Source organism: Maylandia zebra, linkage group LG15, assembly GCF_041146795.1.
Source record: "Maylandia zebra isolate NMK-2024a linkage group LG15, Mzebra_GT3a, whole genome shotgun sequence".
NCBI classification, from domain to species: Eukaryota; Metazoa; Chordata; class Actinopteri; order Cichliformes; family Cichlidae; genus Maylandia; species Maylandia zebra.
The window spans coordinates 41,879,893-41,899,432 of record NC_135181.1 but is presented as its reverse complement, the minus strand read 5'-3'; the positions used below and the strand labels follow the sequence as shown (position 1 = coordinate 41,899,432).

At 38.5% G+C, this 19,540-nt stretch overlaps 1 protein-coding gene across 1 annotated transcript in view; it reads right to left on the bottom strand.

Moving 5' to 3' along the window:
* Positions 1-1,563: 1,563 nt before the first annotated feature.
* LOC143412736 (interferon-induced protein 44-like) overlaps positions 1,564-19,540 on the bottom strand; it is a 32,276-nt gene continuing 14,299 nt past the window's right edge. Inside the window, exons 5-9 of the mRNA XM_076874503.1 lie at positions 4,073-4,274; positions 3,521-3,679; positions 2,926-3,094; positions 2,300-2,400; positions 1,564-2,220 (exon numbers count right to left, since the gene is read on the bottom strand). Of these exons, the coding sequence (XP_076730618.1) occupies positions 2,059-2,220; positions 2,300-2,400; positions 2,926-3,094; positions 3,521-3,679; positions 4,073-4,274 (793 nt within the window). The 3' untranslated portion in view covers positions 1,564-2,058. The remainder of the gene's footprint in view (positions 2,221-2,299; positions 2,401-2,925; positions 3,095-3,520; positions 3,680-4,072; positions 4,275-19,540) is intronic.

Sequence of the window (19,540 nt, the reverse complement as noted above, 5' to 3'; positions counted from 1 at the left end):
AGCCGCTGGAAAGAGTAGAAATGCTCCTGGCATCACACCACTTTCTGTTTACCATGAAACACACTCCTCCACCTTTGTTTTTATTTGACTCTGCTGTTCTGTCCGCGCGGAGCACAAAGAATGAATCCAACAGAGTTACGGCCTGGTCCGGCACGGTGGGGGTCAGCCATGTCTCCATGAAGCACAGAATGTTGCAGTCCCTCATGTCATGTTGGAAAGTGACTCTTGCTCTTAGGTCATCGAGCTTGTTCTCCAGGGATTGTACGTTGGCCAGTAGGATGCTGGGCAGTGGTGCGCGATGCGCCTGCTGTCTCAGTCTGTTCTGAACGCCAGCACGTTTCCCCCAGCGCTTCCTTGTTCTACGCCTTGGATGAGTGGCCCGTCCTTTGTTGTTCTCTGCGCCACACAGGAAGCTAGGCTGGCATATCAACAACTAACTAATCAACTCCAGTCAACACATCATCATCTAACTTAACAACACAGGTATTTACCTCCTTTTGGTCAGGACTCTTTTTCTTTTGATCAACAATTAAAAAATGGTGTCTGTCTGCCTCTTTTCATGTCAAGTGTCTCCACAATTCAACTGGCCAGCATTTAGTTAGCACACACGACTGCACAAACGAATTTACAGCAAATAGTGAAGGTTTGGTAGAGAAAGCCAGTTGGGTAATACCAAGTATTCGGCAAATGAGGAGGGGGTTAGAAAGAACAGTTTCTTTCACATATGCACTGATAAACACAGTTCCAACCCCCATTCCAATGATTCCCTCTATGAAGCACAGTCGGTATGAAGCACCCATAATTTTTGTTGTAAATGTACAATGGCAATAAAGGGCTACTCTAGTCTTTTATTCTAGAGCACTTCACTCTCGCACTGCATACTTACTTGTTGTTCCTAGAGTATTAAAAGGTAGAATGGGAGGCAGAGCCTTCAGTTTTCAGGCCCCTCTTCTGTGGAACCAGCTTCCAGTTGGATTCAGGAAACAAACACCATCTCTGCTTTTAAGATTAGGCTTTAAACGTTCCTTTTTGCTAAAGCATACAGTTAGTGCTGGATCCTCCCTTAGTTATGCTGCAATAGGTGTAGGCTGCTGTGGGATTCCCATGATGCACTGGGTGTTTCTTCTTCATTGTGTTCATCCACCTCTCTGTCATTTATCCTGTCTTCCTTCTGTCTCCCCAACCAGTCACAGCAGATGGCTGCCCCACCCTGAGCCTGGTTCTGCCGGAGGTTTCTTCCTGCTAAAAGGAACTTTTTCCTTCCCCTTGTTGCCAAAGGGCTTGCTCATAAGGGGTCATATAATTGCAGTTTTCTGGGCTTTTTTGGTATTATTGTAGAGTCTTTACCTTACAATATAAAGCACCTTTAGTGAACTGTTGTTGTGATTTTCTATAAAAATAAAACTGAATTGAGTTGAGTTGAATCCCACACAGGATGAAGTTCTAGGCAGGAAACTTCATGCTGTGAGGTTATATTGCTAACCCCTGGACCACCACGCCATCCGTAGTGAAGCAGAGAATGATTAGAGACAGCAACACTAGACAAATCATGGTACACGCAAGTAAAAAGGCTTACATACAGTTTATTATATGTTCATTGTCCCATATCATGTAACAAGTGTGAAATCACAAGTCAGTGGTACAGGTTGTTAAAAGAGATGCTTAAAAATACCAGCACCATTCATAATAAGACATCATGTACTAATGAATGAAAATGGGTCATCAGATATCAGACGCTCAAGTCTCCAATTGCAAATGTCAGACTTCCTTTCCATCTTATTCTCATAATTTGCTCTGTCAGAATTGTGTACAAGGTTGTTTTTATAGGACTTTATTATAAATTATTTAACTTATATATTAGGTGAACTGTGGTTGTCCCTGCTCTATGTTTTATCTGATTGCATGTCTGTTTTCAGTCTCTTTTTCCACATATCATATTTTTTTTAGAAAGAGTGAAGAATACAGTGAAGGTTTGAGGTGGGATTTATGAGGACTTTATGGTTTTTCTCATCTTTCTCCTCTACCTGGATGCATGCCTGGTCCCAAACTTTTTAAGATTTACGATTTCTCAATGAAATCGTCTCCAAAGTCTATTATGCGTCTGAGCACGCTCAGAATCAGCGTGTCAACATCCTCGTTCAGGTCAATTTCATGGCTGTAGTTTTTCACAGGAAAGATGCAGTTCATCGGGATTCCCACATCAGAGCTGAATTCTTCCATCTGAGCATTAAAGAAACACCGCATCGTGTTCAGGTTTTCTACTCTATCATCACGTTTCTGTACAAACTCATATACTCACCTTCTTCTTCAAATATTTGCTCTTATACACATTCCTGAGGTTCTTTTCAGTTTCTGTACAGGCATCATCGATTTTGGTGATGATCATCATGTGAGGAATCTCTGCAGAAAGAAACAGTGAGTCGCTCCATGAAAATCTTTTTTCCCCCGCTTCCTCCCTGCTGTCCGTTTTGAGGCTTCAAACATGGTTAAAAAATAAATGATTAGTATGTTTGTGATGTGTGATATTGCTTTAAAATTATTGGTTTTGTATGAGTGTTTTTGAGTAATACACTAACAAATGTTTCACATAGCTCAGGCTAATATGTTGCCAACCATGAGGTTTACAAGGAGACTTCTAGTTAATGACGCTGAAGAGATTCGTGTATGCATCATTCCCATAACTTTATCTTATTTTCAACTCCGTGGTCTACCACACTCACACAGCTATCACTAAACTCAGGACATGCCATGTTGGCCTGAACATTGACCAAAACATTTGACTTAATGTTTAAGGTTAGGGTTCGCTTTCCATAACTGGCCAAGAAACCTTTTCTTAAATCTCATAAAAATTCTTTGTCCTGTCCAGATTTGTGAGTGGACAGATAAGAGCTGCTGCTCTGTGAGAACTCCCTGATGAGTTCTTACCAAGTTCACTGGCCATCTGTCTGACTCTGTACATCTTCTGCAGAACTGATTGCTTAATTTCTGATGCGTTGGCAGAAAGCAGACAGACCACAATATGAGCTTTCTCGTCTGCAGAAGGGGTCCGGTTGTAGTCGGGATCCTTTTCTGACAGTGGTGCGATTGGATTGAACTAGTAAAAAAAAACCCATTGAAAATCAGTTGTTTTTAGGATCTTTAACAGTTAATACAGGAGTCTAAGGAGCTTGTAAAGAAAAGCGTCTGGACTTCTTTAAGTTGCTTGAAGGCATTTCACCTCTCATCCGAGAAGCTTCTTCAGTTCAGAAGCTTCGCGGATGAGAGGTGAAACGTCTTCAAGCAACTTAAAGAAGTCCAGATGCTTTTCTTTACAAGCTCCTTAGACTACGATGACCTGGATGACTCAGAACCTTCACAGACAGTTAATACAGGAGATGATCTGTCTCATTGCTCCTGATATTTGCCGTTACAGATAGAAGCTGTTCATTCATCTTATTTATACTTTGATTGTAAAAGTTGTGCGTTTATGATGCTGAGTTTAACTGTGAGAGGTAGTTGGATAAGAGTGTTACAGATGTACCACGTGACCCTCCTTCACGTGTCCCATCATGGCCAGTTTGATGTCATCAGGAAGAACACCAGAGTTAGTCCCCTCCTCTAGACCCATGATGTCATTGAAGACCACAGGGTAAGTTGTAGCTGAGCTTCCTCGTCCTTCTTTTATTTTATGAGTTTGATACTGAGACAGAAAAGAAGAGACATTGGTTTATTGACAGTGAAGTCTTACATGTCCCTCCCTCATATTTCAGCCGTTTTCTCCTGTTGTCTCTCCCTCTTTTTGTCTAAGAATCTCAGTCACTTCTTCCCAACCTACCTACACCCTCATGATGTCCTAACTTTGTGTTCTGTTACTGTTTCCTGCTTAATGGTCTTTCTTCAGGTCTCCCCCATGTCACTTCCTGTCTTTGTGTGTTTCCCAGCCTTTTTTGGAGTTTTCTGTCACTCTCCTTATTTTCACTTCAGCAATTAGGTGGTCCCTTTTGTTCAGAATATGATTCATTATTGTTTAGAGCAACACAAGTGAATCAACAGTTTGAAGAAGCAGTGAGCTGAAGCTTTGAAGTTTTCTTACCTTTGCGGTGAAACTTCTGTCAGAGGTCATTGCACTGGCTGCAGCAGGAATTGCAATTCTGCCTTGCAGGATGCTGCTGACAGAGTTGATGAAGCTGGACTTTCCAGATCCAACCGGTCCGTACACAAGAACTCGGAGGTGTTTAATGCTATTGTTTTCAGGCTTGTACCCCTGCACATACTGAAGATCCCCCTGGTTATTTCTGTCAAAAGAACAAAATAATCTGCTGTAACTTTCTGGATTTTATATTTGGTGTTTTAAGATGCCAAAGTGTGGTTTGTGACTCAGCTGCAGGGGAAGGATGGACCACATCTAAATTTTCATAGCAAAACATTTTCACCTACTTCCAAGGTGCATGGAGAAGACAAAGATTTGATAATGTGAAGAGTCCAGTGACACTTAAATAGGGAACAGCTCTATTAGGTGACCACAGTGTTTTGGATTGCAGCTTTCATCAGGGTCATTGCAAAATGGCTAACAGTTTGTGTTTAAATTAAAAAATATGTATATATTTTTGTTTTTGCTCATTTGCATTTTTTACTTTTAGAGATGTGGGGAATTTGTTTTTTATCCCTTTGGTTCAGTCCAGAATCTATTTGGGCTGTGGCCTAAACAACCAATTAGCTAGTACCACCTCGTTAAATGTTACTTGGTCAGCTTGTTTATTTGTGAAGGTGTGATTGGTCCACTTGGATTTTCTTCACTTTCCTGTTTTTTTATTTATTCACAAACTGTTTGACATTTTGCAGTGACCGTGATGAAAGCCACAAGCCAAAATGCTTTGGTCACTCAATAAAGCTGTTCCCTATTACTTTAAGTGTCCCTGGCATCTTTATATCACCACGTCTCAATTTTGACACTATTTCACACAGCAAGTGGCTTTATTGTCATTCCAACTATGTGCAGTGGTACAGTACACAGTGAAACGAGACAACGTTCCTCCAAGACCATGGTGCTGTAGCTGGCCGGGACAGAGTTCTGTGTGGATAACTGTTTTTCCAAACAGAATAATGGAAACAATGTTGGCATGTGCCAAGAAGAGAAATAAAACCGGTGTCAACTACAATGAAGTGCATCAAGACTTCAAGAGCCGTCTGGTAAAACATGCTCTGCAGTGCTCTGCTGAAGCTCCTGACAGTTAACACTGAAACAGCTATATTGGCTTTTTTCTTTGCTGCAAAAGGAAGAGAGGAGTAACTGTAAATACTAGAGAGCGAAAAGTGTGCCTATGCCGCTGCCAATGAGTGCAGTTTGCCATTCATACGGCTACAGGGAGCAAAACGCAGTAGAGCAGCCATTCTTCACCATACACTACGCTAAAAATAAACACCGCTTGCACCTCACAGATGACAGCTTACAGTCTTACATAAAGATGAAGTGACTTCGTACAGCCCCGATTTGCAGATGCTGTGCGCAGAGGTTCACAAGCAGAAGTCCCATTGTACCACGGTAGACATGGTGATGTTTGCATTAACACGCTTTTTAGCATTTCTTTATTGACCCACACAGCCGGCTGTAGCTTTTCAACTCACAGCCCGACACACCAACACAACAGCTGAGAGAGCACAGACTTTAAGCCGGAGAGGCGTGATTGCAGATGCCGCTCAGGTGGGTCCGCCTCCCCTGCAGTGGCACTGCAAACCACGCCCCGCCACACACATCAAACACGTAAAATAAATATTTATCCAGATATTTTGCAAATATTTTTTTTATATATATTTTTTAGCAGCATAGTGCTTTTTGCCAAATATTTTTAAAATTCAGGTCAAGGTGCAAATCAAAGTAAACTGTATTTTGATCGCTCCTATATGCAGCGCAGCATACAGAGAGATGAGAGGACAAGGCTGCAGGTACATCACAACCAAACAACTAATAAATAGAAATAAATAGAAATAAAAGAAGTAATATAATAAATATATGCTTAAGTCTCAAGGGATCAAGACAAGGTACAATTTAGAATGTACCATTTAAATTTGGAGTGGTTTAAAGTAAACAGTGTAGCGGAATGATTTTCCTGGGAGTAAAGAAATGTTTTGCATGCACCTTTTTGTTTTTTGTTATTTTTACACAGCGTTCTGATTGACTGACAATGATCTACGGCCAATTTCATACATTATTATAAAAAATTTGGTTATAAGATCCACACAATTGTTTAATAAAAGCTAGATATTTTAAATGAAAATAAGAAAGAAAAGTATTTATTTGCACCCACCTTTCCCTGTTAATTCCCTACCTGGCCCCCTGGCAAAGATTTTGCTAGATCCACCCCTGCACAGTTACCAGCTGTCAGCTACTTAGAAAAGGATCCTGGTGTTATTTGGCTCTCAGAAACAGTTCATAACTTCCCTTCAACTCATTCATGCCACCTAAAAAGTAAACCTGTTTCTCCATCACCTGTTCAGCTCTGATGATTCAGTAAGGACATCTCCGGATTTCATCTTCATGTTTCCATCTCACCATGATATTGAAACAGACAGCTTTTACAGCTGTGGCTCCAGCAAACATAAGCTGCTACTACAAAGTAATATTAAATAAATTCTAACTACAGCTCATCAAACTTAAATGTGCTGCTGTTGTTTAGCGCGACATCCGCTGGTTTCCTCTTTCTGGCGCAAAGTGGAAGACAAAAAACATGAGAGAAAAGCCGATCAGCTTATCATTGATCAGTTTCATGATTGAAGTAGCAACAGGCGAGAGAGGGGGAGGGAATGAGAGGAGAACTGGCAACTTTGCAGCGTAACGACAGAATAACTCTAGCTTTGTGTCTTTTTTTCCATTCTAGCTGAAGTATGGCACAAACTGTGTTCCTTTTCAGCTCAATACGAAATGCGTAATATTTTCTCTGAATGTGAGACAATTCCGTTTGTATGGGACGGTTGGCAACTCTCCTAACTAACCTTATGAACAAAATAAAGTTCACTATAGGTTACGTCAAAGCACGCTCCCAGCTGTATAGAAACTACGTCATTGCTAGCTAGCACGCAGTACGAGTTATTGTAACTGATTGTAAAAAGTCAGCACAACGAAAATAAACTACACCCAAACTTGGTTTATATCTGACCCAGATAAACTGCAGGTCATAACTTCTTACCTGAAATTCAGTTCACCTGACACTCGGACTGGCGGCCGCCTCGGATCTCTCTTTCTCCCGCATGTCCTTTCTCTCATACACCGGTGGCTGGCCTCTGTTGGAGCTCCGCGTTAGCCACCACCAAACAACAACTGAGTTATTTTTTTCCACATCGACCAGCATCTGGACAATCCACCACCTTTCACTGTTTATACCGTTATTAAAAAAAATTAAAATAAAAAAATCACCAGCCCATATAAACGAAAAATAAGTCCAGCTATGACCTTGAGTCGAAAAGACATCCCGAAGGTGAGGTCTTCTCATCAGCCAGCCTGGGCTAGCTAGCTAGCTAGCTGTCTAGCTCTTTGCAGGCACCGAAAACATTAGAGCTAATATGGGATGTCTTGGTAACACGAGCAGATATATGAAGTTTACATCTGGCCAATCCACCACCTTTCACTGTTTATACCGTTACTAAAATGAATAAATAAATCATCAGCCCATATAAACGAAAAATTAGTCCAGCTGTGACCCCGAGTCTTTGCGGAAGACCGGGGGATGAAATGAGAGTGAACCGCCCTCACTGTCAGGCAGCCCGGGTCGCTTGTCAGCCAAGCCGCGCTAGCTAGCTAGGGGGCTAGCTGTCAGGCAGCACCAATGTTGTCAGAGCACTGTTGCTAATATGGGATGTCTTGGTAAAACAAGCAGATATTTGAAGTTTACACCGCTACATTCTCGCCTGAAAATATCTAAAAAGTTTATTTTGTGACCAAGAAACAGTAATAAGAGCAATATGAAAAGTAAGTGACAGCACCCATTGCTCCGAATTGTGGGATATGGTGTTTTCCACCAAGCATACACCCTTTCAACTACTCCTGGCATACCACTAGAGAGAGCCAACACAACACAAATGAAGTTTGAAATTCGTTTCAATGGGACCAAAAGATGGAGCGAACACACCACAAATGAAGCCTTCCCATTCATTTCAATGGGCAAAAACTTGCATTAAAATATTCATATTTGAAAAACTATAGAAGTAATAAACACCAAAAGCCATAGCACACCATTCCTGATCCAGCCACCCAAAATGATATAACATATATGAAGCTTGTCTCAAAACTGCGGGGTGAGTTACACTGCAAAATTTCAGGCGGAAACTGAAGAATAACTAGAAAAGATGCATTTCCTGTGAAAATGCTGTGTGGATGCTTTAATGGTGAAGCTATCTGCTGAAAATGGCTGAAAAAGATGAAAAGTTGCAAAAATTGTATGGCGGTGAAGAAACTAAAAATTCTGCAGAAAACAGGAGAAGAAGCATAGATTTTTGCTGAAAAGTGGTACAAAGCAAAAAATTCTACTGAAAAGAGGTAAAGAAGCTGAATTTTTTACTGAAAAGAAATGTTGCCATGAGCAGAATTTGAACCTAGCCCTCCTGGTTTAAAGGAAGTTACTCATCTCACTGAGCCAAACTCATTTTCCCAAACAAAGAGGTGGAGAGACTGACAATTCTGCTGAAATGAGCATAAGCTGCTGCGAATTGTGCAGATAAGAGGTGAAAAGGATGAAAATTCTGCAGAAAAGAGGTGAATCAGCAGAATCTCTGCAGAAAAGAGGTAAAGAAGCAGAAAATTCTGCTGAAAAGAGGTGACTCAGCAGAATTTCTACTGAAAAGTGGAAAGGAAGCAGAGCGTTGCACTGAAAAGAGGTGAATCAGCAGAATTTCTACTGAAAAGAGGTTTTTGCTGAAAAAAACTGAAAGAGTTGGAATTTGTGCTGAAAAGGGATGAAGAAGCTAAAATCTGTGTTGAAAAGAGTTTAAAAAATTGAACTGTGAACTGAAAATATTATTGCCACAAGCGGGATTTGAACCCTGGCCTCCCGCTCTGAGAACGGCTGCTCATCTCACTGAGCTAAAACACAGCTCAACCCTGCAAGGAAAATCAGTGACCCCACTGATAATCTGGAAGAAATGGGCAAAAAATATTGCATAAAAAATTCAATATCTCAAAAAGTATAGAGGTTATGAGCACCAAAAGTCATAGCAATAATTAGCAGATAGAGCAGAATTTTTTCAAGTTTGAATGGTGCAAATAGCATGAACACTGAGGGAGTAGTTAAGCGGCAAAAAATGTACGGAAGCAACCAGAATAATAAAGAACTAGAAAAATTTGCATTTCCTGTGAAAATGCAGTGTGGATGCTTTAAGCTGAAGCTGTCTGCTGAAAAAAGCTGAAAAAGCTTAATTTGTGTTGAAAAGAGTTAAAAAAGTTTAACTGTTAACTGAAAGAAATGTTGACATAAGTGGGATTTGAACCCGGGCCTCCCAGTCTGAGAACGGATTCTCATCTCACTGAGCTAAAACACAGCTCAACCTGGCGAGCAGAAATAAGTGACCACATTGATAATGTGTTCCATTCATTTCAATGGGCAAAAATATTGCAAAAAAAAATTCAATATCTCAAAAAGTATAGAAGATATGAGCACCAAAAGATATAGCACGCATTAGCAAAAATAGCAGAATAGTTTAAAATTTGAACGGTGAAAATCGGCTGAAAATTGTGGAAGTAGTTAAGTGCCAAATTCTACGGAGCAACTAGAATAAAGTAAAGACTAGAAAAATTTGCATTTCCTGTGAAAATGCTGTGTGGATGCCTTAACGCTGAAGATGTCGGCTGAAAAAAGCTGAAAAAGTTGAATGAAGAAAAAAACAAACAAAAAAAAAAAAAAAGTTGCCCTGAGCAGGATTCGAACCTGGCCCTCCTGAGCTAATGGCAGCTATTTAGCTCGCTGAGCCAAACTCATTCGCACAAAGAAGGGGTGGAGAGACTGACAATTGTGCTTAAATGAGCAGAAGAGGCTGAGAATTGTGCTGATAAGAGGTGAAAAGGCTGAAGACTTTGCAGAAAAGAGGTGAATCAGCAGAATTCTGCTGAAAAGAGGTTAATCAGCAGAATTTCTGCTGAAAAGAGTTTTTTCTGAAAACAGCTGAGATTTGTACTGATAAGAGGTGAAAAGGCTGAAAACTTTTTAGAAAAGAGATGAATCAGCAGAATTTCTGCTGAAAAGAGTTGCTGATTAGAGTTCAATTAGCAGAATTTTTTTGCTGATTTTTGCTGAAAAAGAGCTGAAAAAGTTTGGATTTGTGCTGAAAAGGGGTTAAAAAAACTGAAAATTTTGCTGAAAAGGGGTGAAAAAAATGAAATTTGTGTTGAAAAGAGTTTAAAAAAAGTTTAACTGTTAAGTGAAAGAAATGTTGCCATAAGCTGGATTTGAACCCAGGCCTCCCAGTCTGAGAACGGATGCTTATCTCACTGAGCTAAAACACAGCTCAGCCCATCATGCAAAATCAGTGACCACATTGATAATGTGTTCCATTCATTTCAATGGTCAAAAGTCATAACACACATCAGCAGGAATAGCAGAATTTTTTAAAGTTTAAACATAGTATTTCTGCTAAAACTTAGTATTTATACTAAATAATATTTTTTTCCTGCCAAATCATAGCATTTGTGCTGGAACACAGAAAGTTCCACCAAATCATACAATTTGTACTAAAACATTATTTATGATTTAGCAGAAACATTGGGACTTGGTAGAAATACTATGATTTACATGAAATACTTTGACTTAGCACAAATACTATGATTTGGCTCAAATACTATAACTATCCTCGGTCAGAAGGAGAGGCTGACATCCAGGGATTAGATTACCACAGGTGGAGTTTATTGCGGTCAGATGGATGGTACAGGGAGGTATGGCATACAGTAGGAGGATGTGGAGAGGTGATATGGTGTGGTTTCTATGATTAAGAACAGGGTATGCATTACAACATGCATACAGATTAAAGATTAAGAAAACTGGTAACAAATTCCTCCACTACAAATCAGTCTGATGCCACTTTTTACAGGGTTCCCGTTTACTAAGGCACTACCCAAAAGGCGCCACAAGAGGGCACTCCAACACAAGAGATGACCTATTTACACTGATGCACTTAGTAAACAGCCCCTACTTAGCCACTACATAATACAGTGATATTACAGTATACAAATTCACACAAATACTATGATTTGGCAGAAATACTATGACTGAGTAGTAATACTATAATATAACAGATTTCCTAAAAAAAACTATTAAATTGCAGTAATTCTATGACTTGGCAGAGATACTACGTTTTAGCACAAATACTATAACAACGCAGAAATACTATGACTTAGTAGTAATACTATAACATAACAGTTCAATGTTCTTGCACAAATACCACAATATGGCAGAAATACTATGTTTTAGCAAAAATACTGTGATTTGGTGTAAATACTACGATTTGGCACACATACTATATTCCGCAGATACACTATAACATAACAGATATTCTACGACTTAGTAGTAATACTATAACATAACAGAATTATTAATTGGGCACAAATACCACGATTTGGCACAAATACTATGATTTGGCAATAATACTGCATTTTAACACAACTACTGAGATTTGATTGAAATACTATGATTTAGAAGAAATACTATTACTCAATACAAATACGATGCTTTGCGACAAATACTATGTTTTGGTTCCAATACTATGATGTTCAACAAATACTATGATTTGGCACAAGAACTATGATTTAGTACAAATACTATGATTTGGCAGAAATACTATGCCTTAGTAGTAATACTATAACATAAGAGATATACTATGGTTTTGCAGACATACTATGTTTTTGCACAAATACCATGATTTGGCACAAATGCTATGATTTAGCAGAAATACTATGATTGGGTACAAATACTATGATTTGGCAATAATACTGCGTTTTAACAACAACTACTGAAATTTGATTGAAATACTATGATTTAGAAGAAATACTATGACTCCATACAAATACGATGCTTTGGCACAAATACTATGATTTGGCAGAAATACTATGACTTAGTAGTAATACTATAACATAACAGATTTCCTAAAAAAAACTATGAAATTGCAGTAATTCTATGACTTGGCAGAGATACTACGTTTTAGTACAAATACTATAACAATGCAGAAATACTATGACTTAGTAGTAATACTATAACATAACAGTTCAATGTTCTTGCACAAATACCACAATATGGCAGAAATACTATGTTTTACCACAAATACTGTGATTTGGTATAAATACTGCGATTTGGCACACATACTATGATTTGGCAGAAATACTATGCCTTAGTAGTAATACTATAACATAAGAGATATACTATGGTTTTGCAGACATACTATGTTTTTGCACAAATACCATGATTTGGCACAAATGCTATGATTTAGCAGAAATACTATGATTGGGTATAAATACTATGATTTGGCACAAGTACTATGATTTAGTACAAATACTATGATTGGGCAGAAGTACCATGTTTCAGTACAAATACTATGATTTGGCAGGAATACTCTGGTTTAGCAGAAATACTATGTTTTAACATAAATACTATCTTTTGGTAGAAATTCCTGCTAAAAGGTACTATTTCTGCGTTTTAGCAGAAATACTGTAATTTGGCATAAATACTATAATTTGGGATAAATACTATGATTTGGCACATATAATATATTCAGCACATATATTATAAAATAACAGAAATATTTGGCCCCAAAACCATGATTTTGCACAAATACCATGATTTTGCAAAAATACTATGAATTGGCAGAAATACTATGATTTAGCAGAAGTACTAAGATGTAGTAGAAGTACTTTGCTTTAGCAGAAATACTATGATTGAGGAGTAATACCTAAACATAGGAGAAATATTGATACACAGACACACATACACAGACAGTAAAGGGAACAGGAGCTGTGGAGAGTCTGGGCTTGGTATATGTAGGTCAGTTAAATTAGCTGCACCTGCTGTAGTCAGCCCTTACACACACAGACACAGACACAGAGAGAGGTGTGAGTTTTCTTCAGTGTATTTCTGACATTCAGGATTCCACTCGAACAAATGGCCATAATTTCCTAACCGTAGAGGCTAGAACGGTCATTCAGGCATCGTTTTATTCAGAAGAGATGGGGGAATCTTCAGGTCTTCATAATTCAGAGATAAAACATAAATTATTAAAGATATATGACTTGTAATACACTGTAACTGAGTAGAGGCGAAGCAAAAACTGCCTTGACTTGCGCTCAAACAACCTTTGGTAACTCTAAATCTATATGGAGCATCAAAATCATTCTTTCACCGTAAGAAACAGCAGGCTTTGGTGAACAGTCATGGAAATTTTCAGGGCTCTGTGGAAATCCATCAAAAAGATATGACGAGAGAAAAAAGTGGTTCATTTCCAGAGATTGAAATCTGATGAAATCTGAGCGAGGGACAAATTTCCTACCCTCAAACAAGTCCAACTCATTTCAGAACGGTAATAGGTGAGAAAGAAATTCTTGAATTGTGAGTGTCAGGAGTGTCTGAACATATACGGGGACAAGCCTCATGTCTTAACTTCGCTTCGTTAAGGAGATATGACAATTTGAAAATGCCTCTCATTAGAGAAATCCAGCGGTGATTTTGAACAAACTCTCCATTGAGTTTATATGGAGAGTTTTCTGACTTTGTGTTACTCTGAGGAGATTTGCAAAATATCTATAAATCCCACAACAATGATAGTGACATTTCCTGAAAGCCAGCAAAAATACCTACGTTTTGATGTATAATTTGTGGAAGTTGAGTGAAAATTGAGCAAGTAGCAAACAGTTGTTCGGACATGAAGAGAAGACTGCAAAACCTTCAGTGTCACACTGGAAGCCAAGATCATAGCAACCATAACAACGCATGTATTTTGTGAAAAATCACAATTTTGCAACTGAAAACTTTAAAAGGCATAAAAGTAAAACGGTAAAAGATTTGAAAAAGCTGAATCATACATGAATAGCCCAATAATTTGTGAACATTTTAAAGTTTGAATGGTTTTTCTAGGCCAAAGTATGAGGAAGTAGTTAAGTTTCAAAAACAAGCAAGATTTAGCAGAATTGCGGAAGTTTTCCATTCATTTCAATGGGACAAATTAAAGGAAAAAAAGCTTAATATTTTAAAAAGTATAATAGCAAAAAATAGCAAAAGTCATAGCCCGCATTAGCAGAAGAAGCAGAATAGTTTAAAATTTGAACGGCGAAAATCGGATGAAAATTGTGGGACTAGTTAAGTGCTGAAAAACGTAAAAAAATTGGCAACTAGAATAATAACTAGAAAAAAAAATTGCATTTCCTTTGAAAATGCTGTGTGGATGCCTTAACGTTGAAGATGTCGGCTGAAAAAAGCTGAAAAAGTTGAAAAAACAAAAAACATTGCCCTGAGCAGGATTTGAACCTGGCCCTTCTGGTCTAAAATCAGCGTTTCACCTCACTGCACCAAACTCATTCACATAAAGAAGAGTTGGAGAGACTGACAATTCTGGTGAAATTAGCAGAAGCTGCTTAGAATTGTTCTGATAAGAGGTGAAAAGGCTAAACATTTGGCAGAAAAGAGGTGAATCAGAAGAATTTCTTCTGAAAAGAGGTAAAGAAGCAAAAAGATGAGCTGAAAAGAGGTGTAGAAGCAGAAGTGCTTGCTGATGATGGCTGTATGTGTAATGACACACTGGAGAGTGTCAAGAAAGCAGAGCGCATGCAATCAAGGAACATGTGTAGCAACTGTCACAGGTAGGATTCGAACCTCGGCTACTGGGTCTCACGGCAGATGCCCTACCTCCTGAGCCAAATGACTTCTGGTCACAAGCAAAGATATGATGAGAGGGAAAATGTGCACTGTGGAGCAGAAGCTCAAATTAGCAGAAAAGAGGTGAAGAGGAAGAACGTTGTTGTGAAATGAGGTGGAAAAAAACTGAAATTTGTGCTTAAAACAAGTGAAAAAGCTGAACTCTGAAATCCTGCTAAAACAGAAGAAGAGGCTGATATTTTTCAGCTACTCATTGAGCCACACTGGTTCTCACGTAACTGAAAAAAGGTGGAAAAGCTTAAAATTCTAATGAAAACAGCAGAAGAGGCTGAGATTTGTGCTGATAAGAGGTGAAAATGTTGAACCAATCAGAGGTACTGCTTCTGTCTGCTTCATCAGGCTGTGTACTTGTATGTATTTCTGCCATAGACTGTTAACAAGAATCTGAGGTCCATATTACAAAAGCTGCTAAAATCATAAAACTTTGCAGAATTGTAATAAATTATCAATATGAATTACCGGTCTGTGATAGTGTATAAATTTGTAGTGAAAAAAAAAATAAGTTGAACAAGGTGGGATTGAACCCACGACCTTTGGTCTGAATATCCGTGTCATTACCAATCACGCCACCTCTGAGGGGGCGGGCGCCTTGAAAAAAAGGGTGATGAGGAGTCAGAATTAGATTGCGGTGAGAGGTGAAAAACGCCGTTTTTTGGAGTTACAAAACGTCGTGTAACTCAAAAACTAGGTGGGATAGAAGCATAATTCTTGGACTGGGTGAATCAGCAGACTTTGGTGTACTTTGACTGCGATGTACATAGCTCTTTGTATCTCCGTCGCGGAGATATGACGAGAGAAGAAACGGTTACTGATTGAGCCAAACTGGTTCTCACGTAACTGAAAAAAGGTGGAAAAGCTTAAAATTCTAATGAAAACAGCAGAAGAGGCTGAGATTTGTGCTGATAAGAGGTGAAAATGCTGAACCAATCAGAGGTACTGCTTCTGTCTGCTTCATCAGGCTGTGTACTTGTATGTATTTCTGCCATAGACTGTTAACAAGAATCTGAGGTCCATATTAGAAAAGCTGCTAAAATCATAAAACTTTGCAAAATTGTAATAAATTATCAATATGAATTACCGGTCTGTGATAGTGTATAAATTTGTAGTTAAAAAAAACATGTGGGCCAAGGTGGAATCGAACCCACGAACTTTGGTCTGAAGAGCCGTGTCATTACCAATCGCGCCACCTGGAAAGGGGGCGGGGCGCCTGAAAAAATGGGTGATGAGCAGTCAGAATTAGATCGCGGAGAGAGGCGAAAAAACGCCGTTTTTTGGAGTTACAAAACGTCGTGTAACTCAAAAACTAGGTGGGATAGAAGCATAATTCTTGCACTGGGTGAATCAGCGGACTTTGGTGTACTTTGACTGCGATTTACATAGCTCTTTGTATCTCCGTCGCGGAAATATGACGAGAGAAGAAACGGCTTCATTTTCGGAGTTTGAAAAATGAGACGAGGACAGATTTCCACCCCTCAAACAAGTCTAACTCATCTCAGAACGGTAATAGGTGAGAAAATAATTCTTGAATTGTGAGCGTCAGGAGTGTCTGAAGATATACGGGGACAAGCCTCATGTCTTAACTTTGCTTCGTTAAGGAGATATGACGATTTGAAAATGCCTTCAGTTTCAGTATTTCAGCTCTGAGCTTCACAACCTCCCCATAGACTTTGAATGGGGAGTTTTTAGACCTTGTGTCACTTCGAGGCAAATTGTGAAAAAACCGTAACTCGCACAATAATTATAGTGACACTGTCTTAAAGCCAGCAAAAATACCTACGTTTTGATGTATAATTTGTGGAAGTTGAGTGGCAATTGAGCGAGTAGCAAGAAGTTGTTCAGACATGAAGAGAAAATTCAGAACGGACGAGTGTGCACTGGGAGTTAATTGCATAGCAACCATAGCAACGCATGTATTTTCTGAAAAATCACAATTTTGCAACTGAAGACTTAAAGAGAGATAAGATGAAAACGGTAGAAGATCTGAAAAAGCTGAATCACACAGGAATAGCCCAATCATTTGAGAACGTTTTAAAGTTTGAATGGAGTTTCTAGGTGAAAGTATGAGGAAGTAGTTAAGTTTCAAAGACAAGAAAGTTTTAGCAGAATTGTGGAAGTTTTCCATTCATTTCAATGGGACAAATTAAAGGAAAAAAGTGTAATATTTTAAAAAGTATAATAGTAATAAACACCAAAAGTCATAGCCCGCATTAGCAGAAAGAGCAGAACAGTTTAGAGTTTGAACGGAGAAAATCGGCTGAAAACTGAGGGAGTAGTTGAGTGCCAAAAAGTGTACGGAAGCAACTAGTAAATAGTGGAATAAAGAATAAAGAGAAACAGGAACTCAATAGTGTGGATGCTTAAAGCATCCACACAACTAGAAAAATTTGCATTTCCTGCGAAAATGCAGTGTGGATGCTTTAAGCTGAAGCTGTCTGCAAAAACTAGCTGAAAAAGCTGAAAAGTTGCAGAAATTGTAAAAGCTTTGCAGAAGCAAAGGAACTTTGCTAAAATGGAATAACTTAGCAGAACTGCAATATCTTAGAGGAAACATAATACTTGGCAGAAATACAATAGCATAGCAGAACTTAGGAGAAAAATTGTAACTTACCAGAAGCATGATAACTTCTCAAAAATACAAGAATTTAGGAGAAATAGTATAAGATAACAGAAAGAATATATTTAGCCAAAAATTCTTAAACATTACGGAAACACTATGATTTAGAAAAATAGTACAACATAGCAGAAATACTGTGTTTTACCAGAGACACTGTCAAATACTATCATTTGACAGAAATACTATCATTTGGCAGAAATACTGTTTCAGCACAAATATTATAACATTTATATAGCAGAAGTGCTGTATTTAGAAAGAAAAATATAATATAGTAGAAATACTATGATTTAGCAGAAATATTGTAATTAGCAGATATACTGTAACATGACAGAAATTCCTCCACTTAGTAGTAATACTATAAAATAAGACAAATGTTATGATTTGGCACAAAAACCATGATTTGGCAGAAATACTATGATTTAGCAGAAATACTATGATTGAGCAGAAGTACTAAGATGTAGTAAAAGTACTTTGATTTAACAGAAATACAATTATGGAGGAGTAATACTTTAAAATGGGAGAAATATTGATACACACACACACATACACAGAGCGTAAAGGGAACAGTATTTGTGCCATGGAGTGTTAACAAGAATGTGAGGTCCATATTAGAAAAGCTGGTAAAATCATAAAAGTTTGCAGAATTGTAATAAATGATGAATATGAATTACTGGTCTGTGACAGTGTATTAATTTGTAGGGAAAAAAACATGTTGACCAAGGTGGAATCGAACCCACGACCTTTGGTTTGCAGACCCGTGTCATTACCAACTGCGCCACTGGGAAAGAGAGCAGGTGCTTGGAAAAACAGGGTGATGAGCAGTCAGAATTAGATTGCGGTGAGAGGCGGAAAACACCATTTTTTGCAGTTACAAAACGTTGTGTAACTCAAAAACTAGGTGGACTAGAATCATAATTCTTGTACTGGGTGAATCAGTGGACTTTGGTGTACTTTGACTGCGATTTTCATTGCTCTATGTACATCCGTCGCTGAGATATGACGAGAGAGGAAACGGAAGACCTCAGATATGATTGGCTGGCTGGGAAGCCGTGCAGGCCCTGATATGTATATTTCAATGTCTCAGTCCTCACAGAGGATTGGCTGCCCGGGGACCTGGCAGAAATATATGGAAATAGTATGATTAAGCATAAATACTACATTTATCAGAAATACTATATTAAGCACAAATGCTATAAAAAGCAGAAATAGTATATTAAGCACAAATCTTATGAAATAGCAGAAATAGTATGATTTAGCACAATAGTAATAACTTAAACAGAAAAAATGGAAAAGCAAAATGGACAGCTGAAAAAATGCTGAAAAAATGCTGAGGTTCCCTCAAATATACTTGTTAAATGAAAAAATTGGCAAAAAAAATATAACAGCCACACAATCACAAATATGTACACATAAGGAAACACACATGCACAGAGAGACACACACACAAGATCCAGTTCAGTCAACCAGTCTAAATATATTGAATTTTAATCTTACAATGAGATCATCCCATAAAGAGGCTCTCTCTCTCTCTCTCTCTCTCTGTCACACACACACACACACACACACACACACACACACACACACACACACACACAAGATCCAATTCAGTCAACCAGTCTAAATATATTGAATTTGAATCTTACAATGAGATCATCCCATAAAAAGTCTCTCTCTCTCTCTCTCTGTCTGTCACACACACACACACACACACACACACACACACACACACACACACACACACACAGGAAGAGATAAGTAAGTTTCTAGGTCAGCCTGGGAGCTGCTGAATTTGAATCCACCAATCAGAGAGGCTATTTACGTTTTCCCGCCAAAACAGGTGCATCTGTTTACACACGCAGCACAGAGACATAGACCTGCTTCTTTCAGTCTATTTTTCATAGTGAGGACTCCCCTCAAACAAATGACTATAATTTCCTAACCGTAGGGGCTAGAGCGGTCATTCTTACACCATTCTGTTCAGAAGAGATGGGGGAATCTTCCAGTGTTGACAATTTATCATTAAAATATGAATTATTAAAGATATTTGACT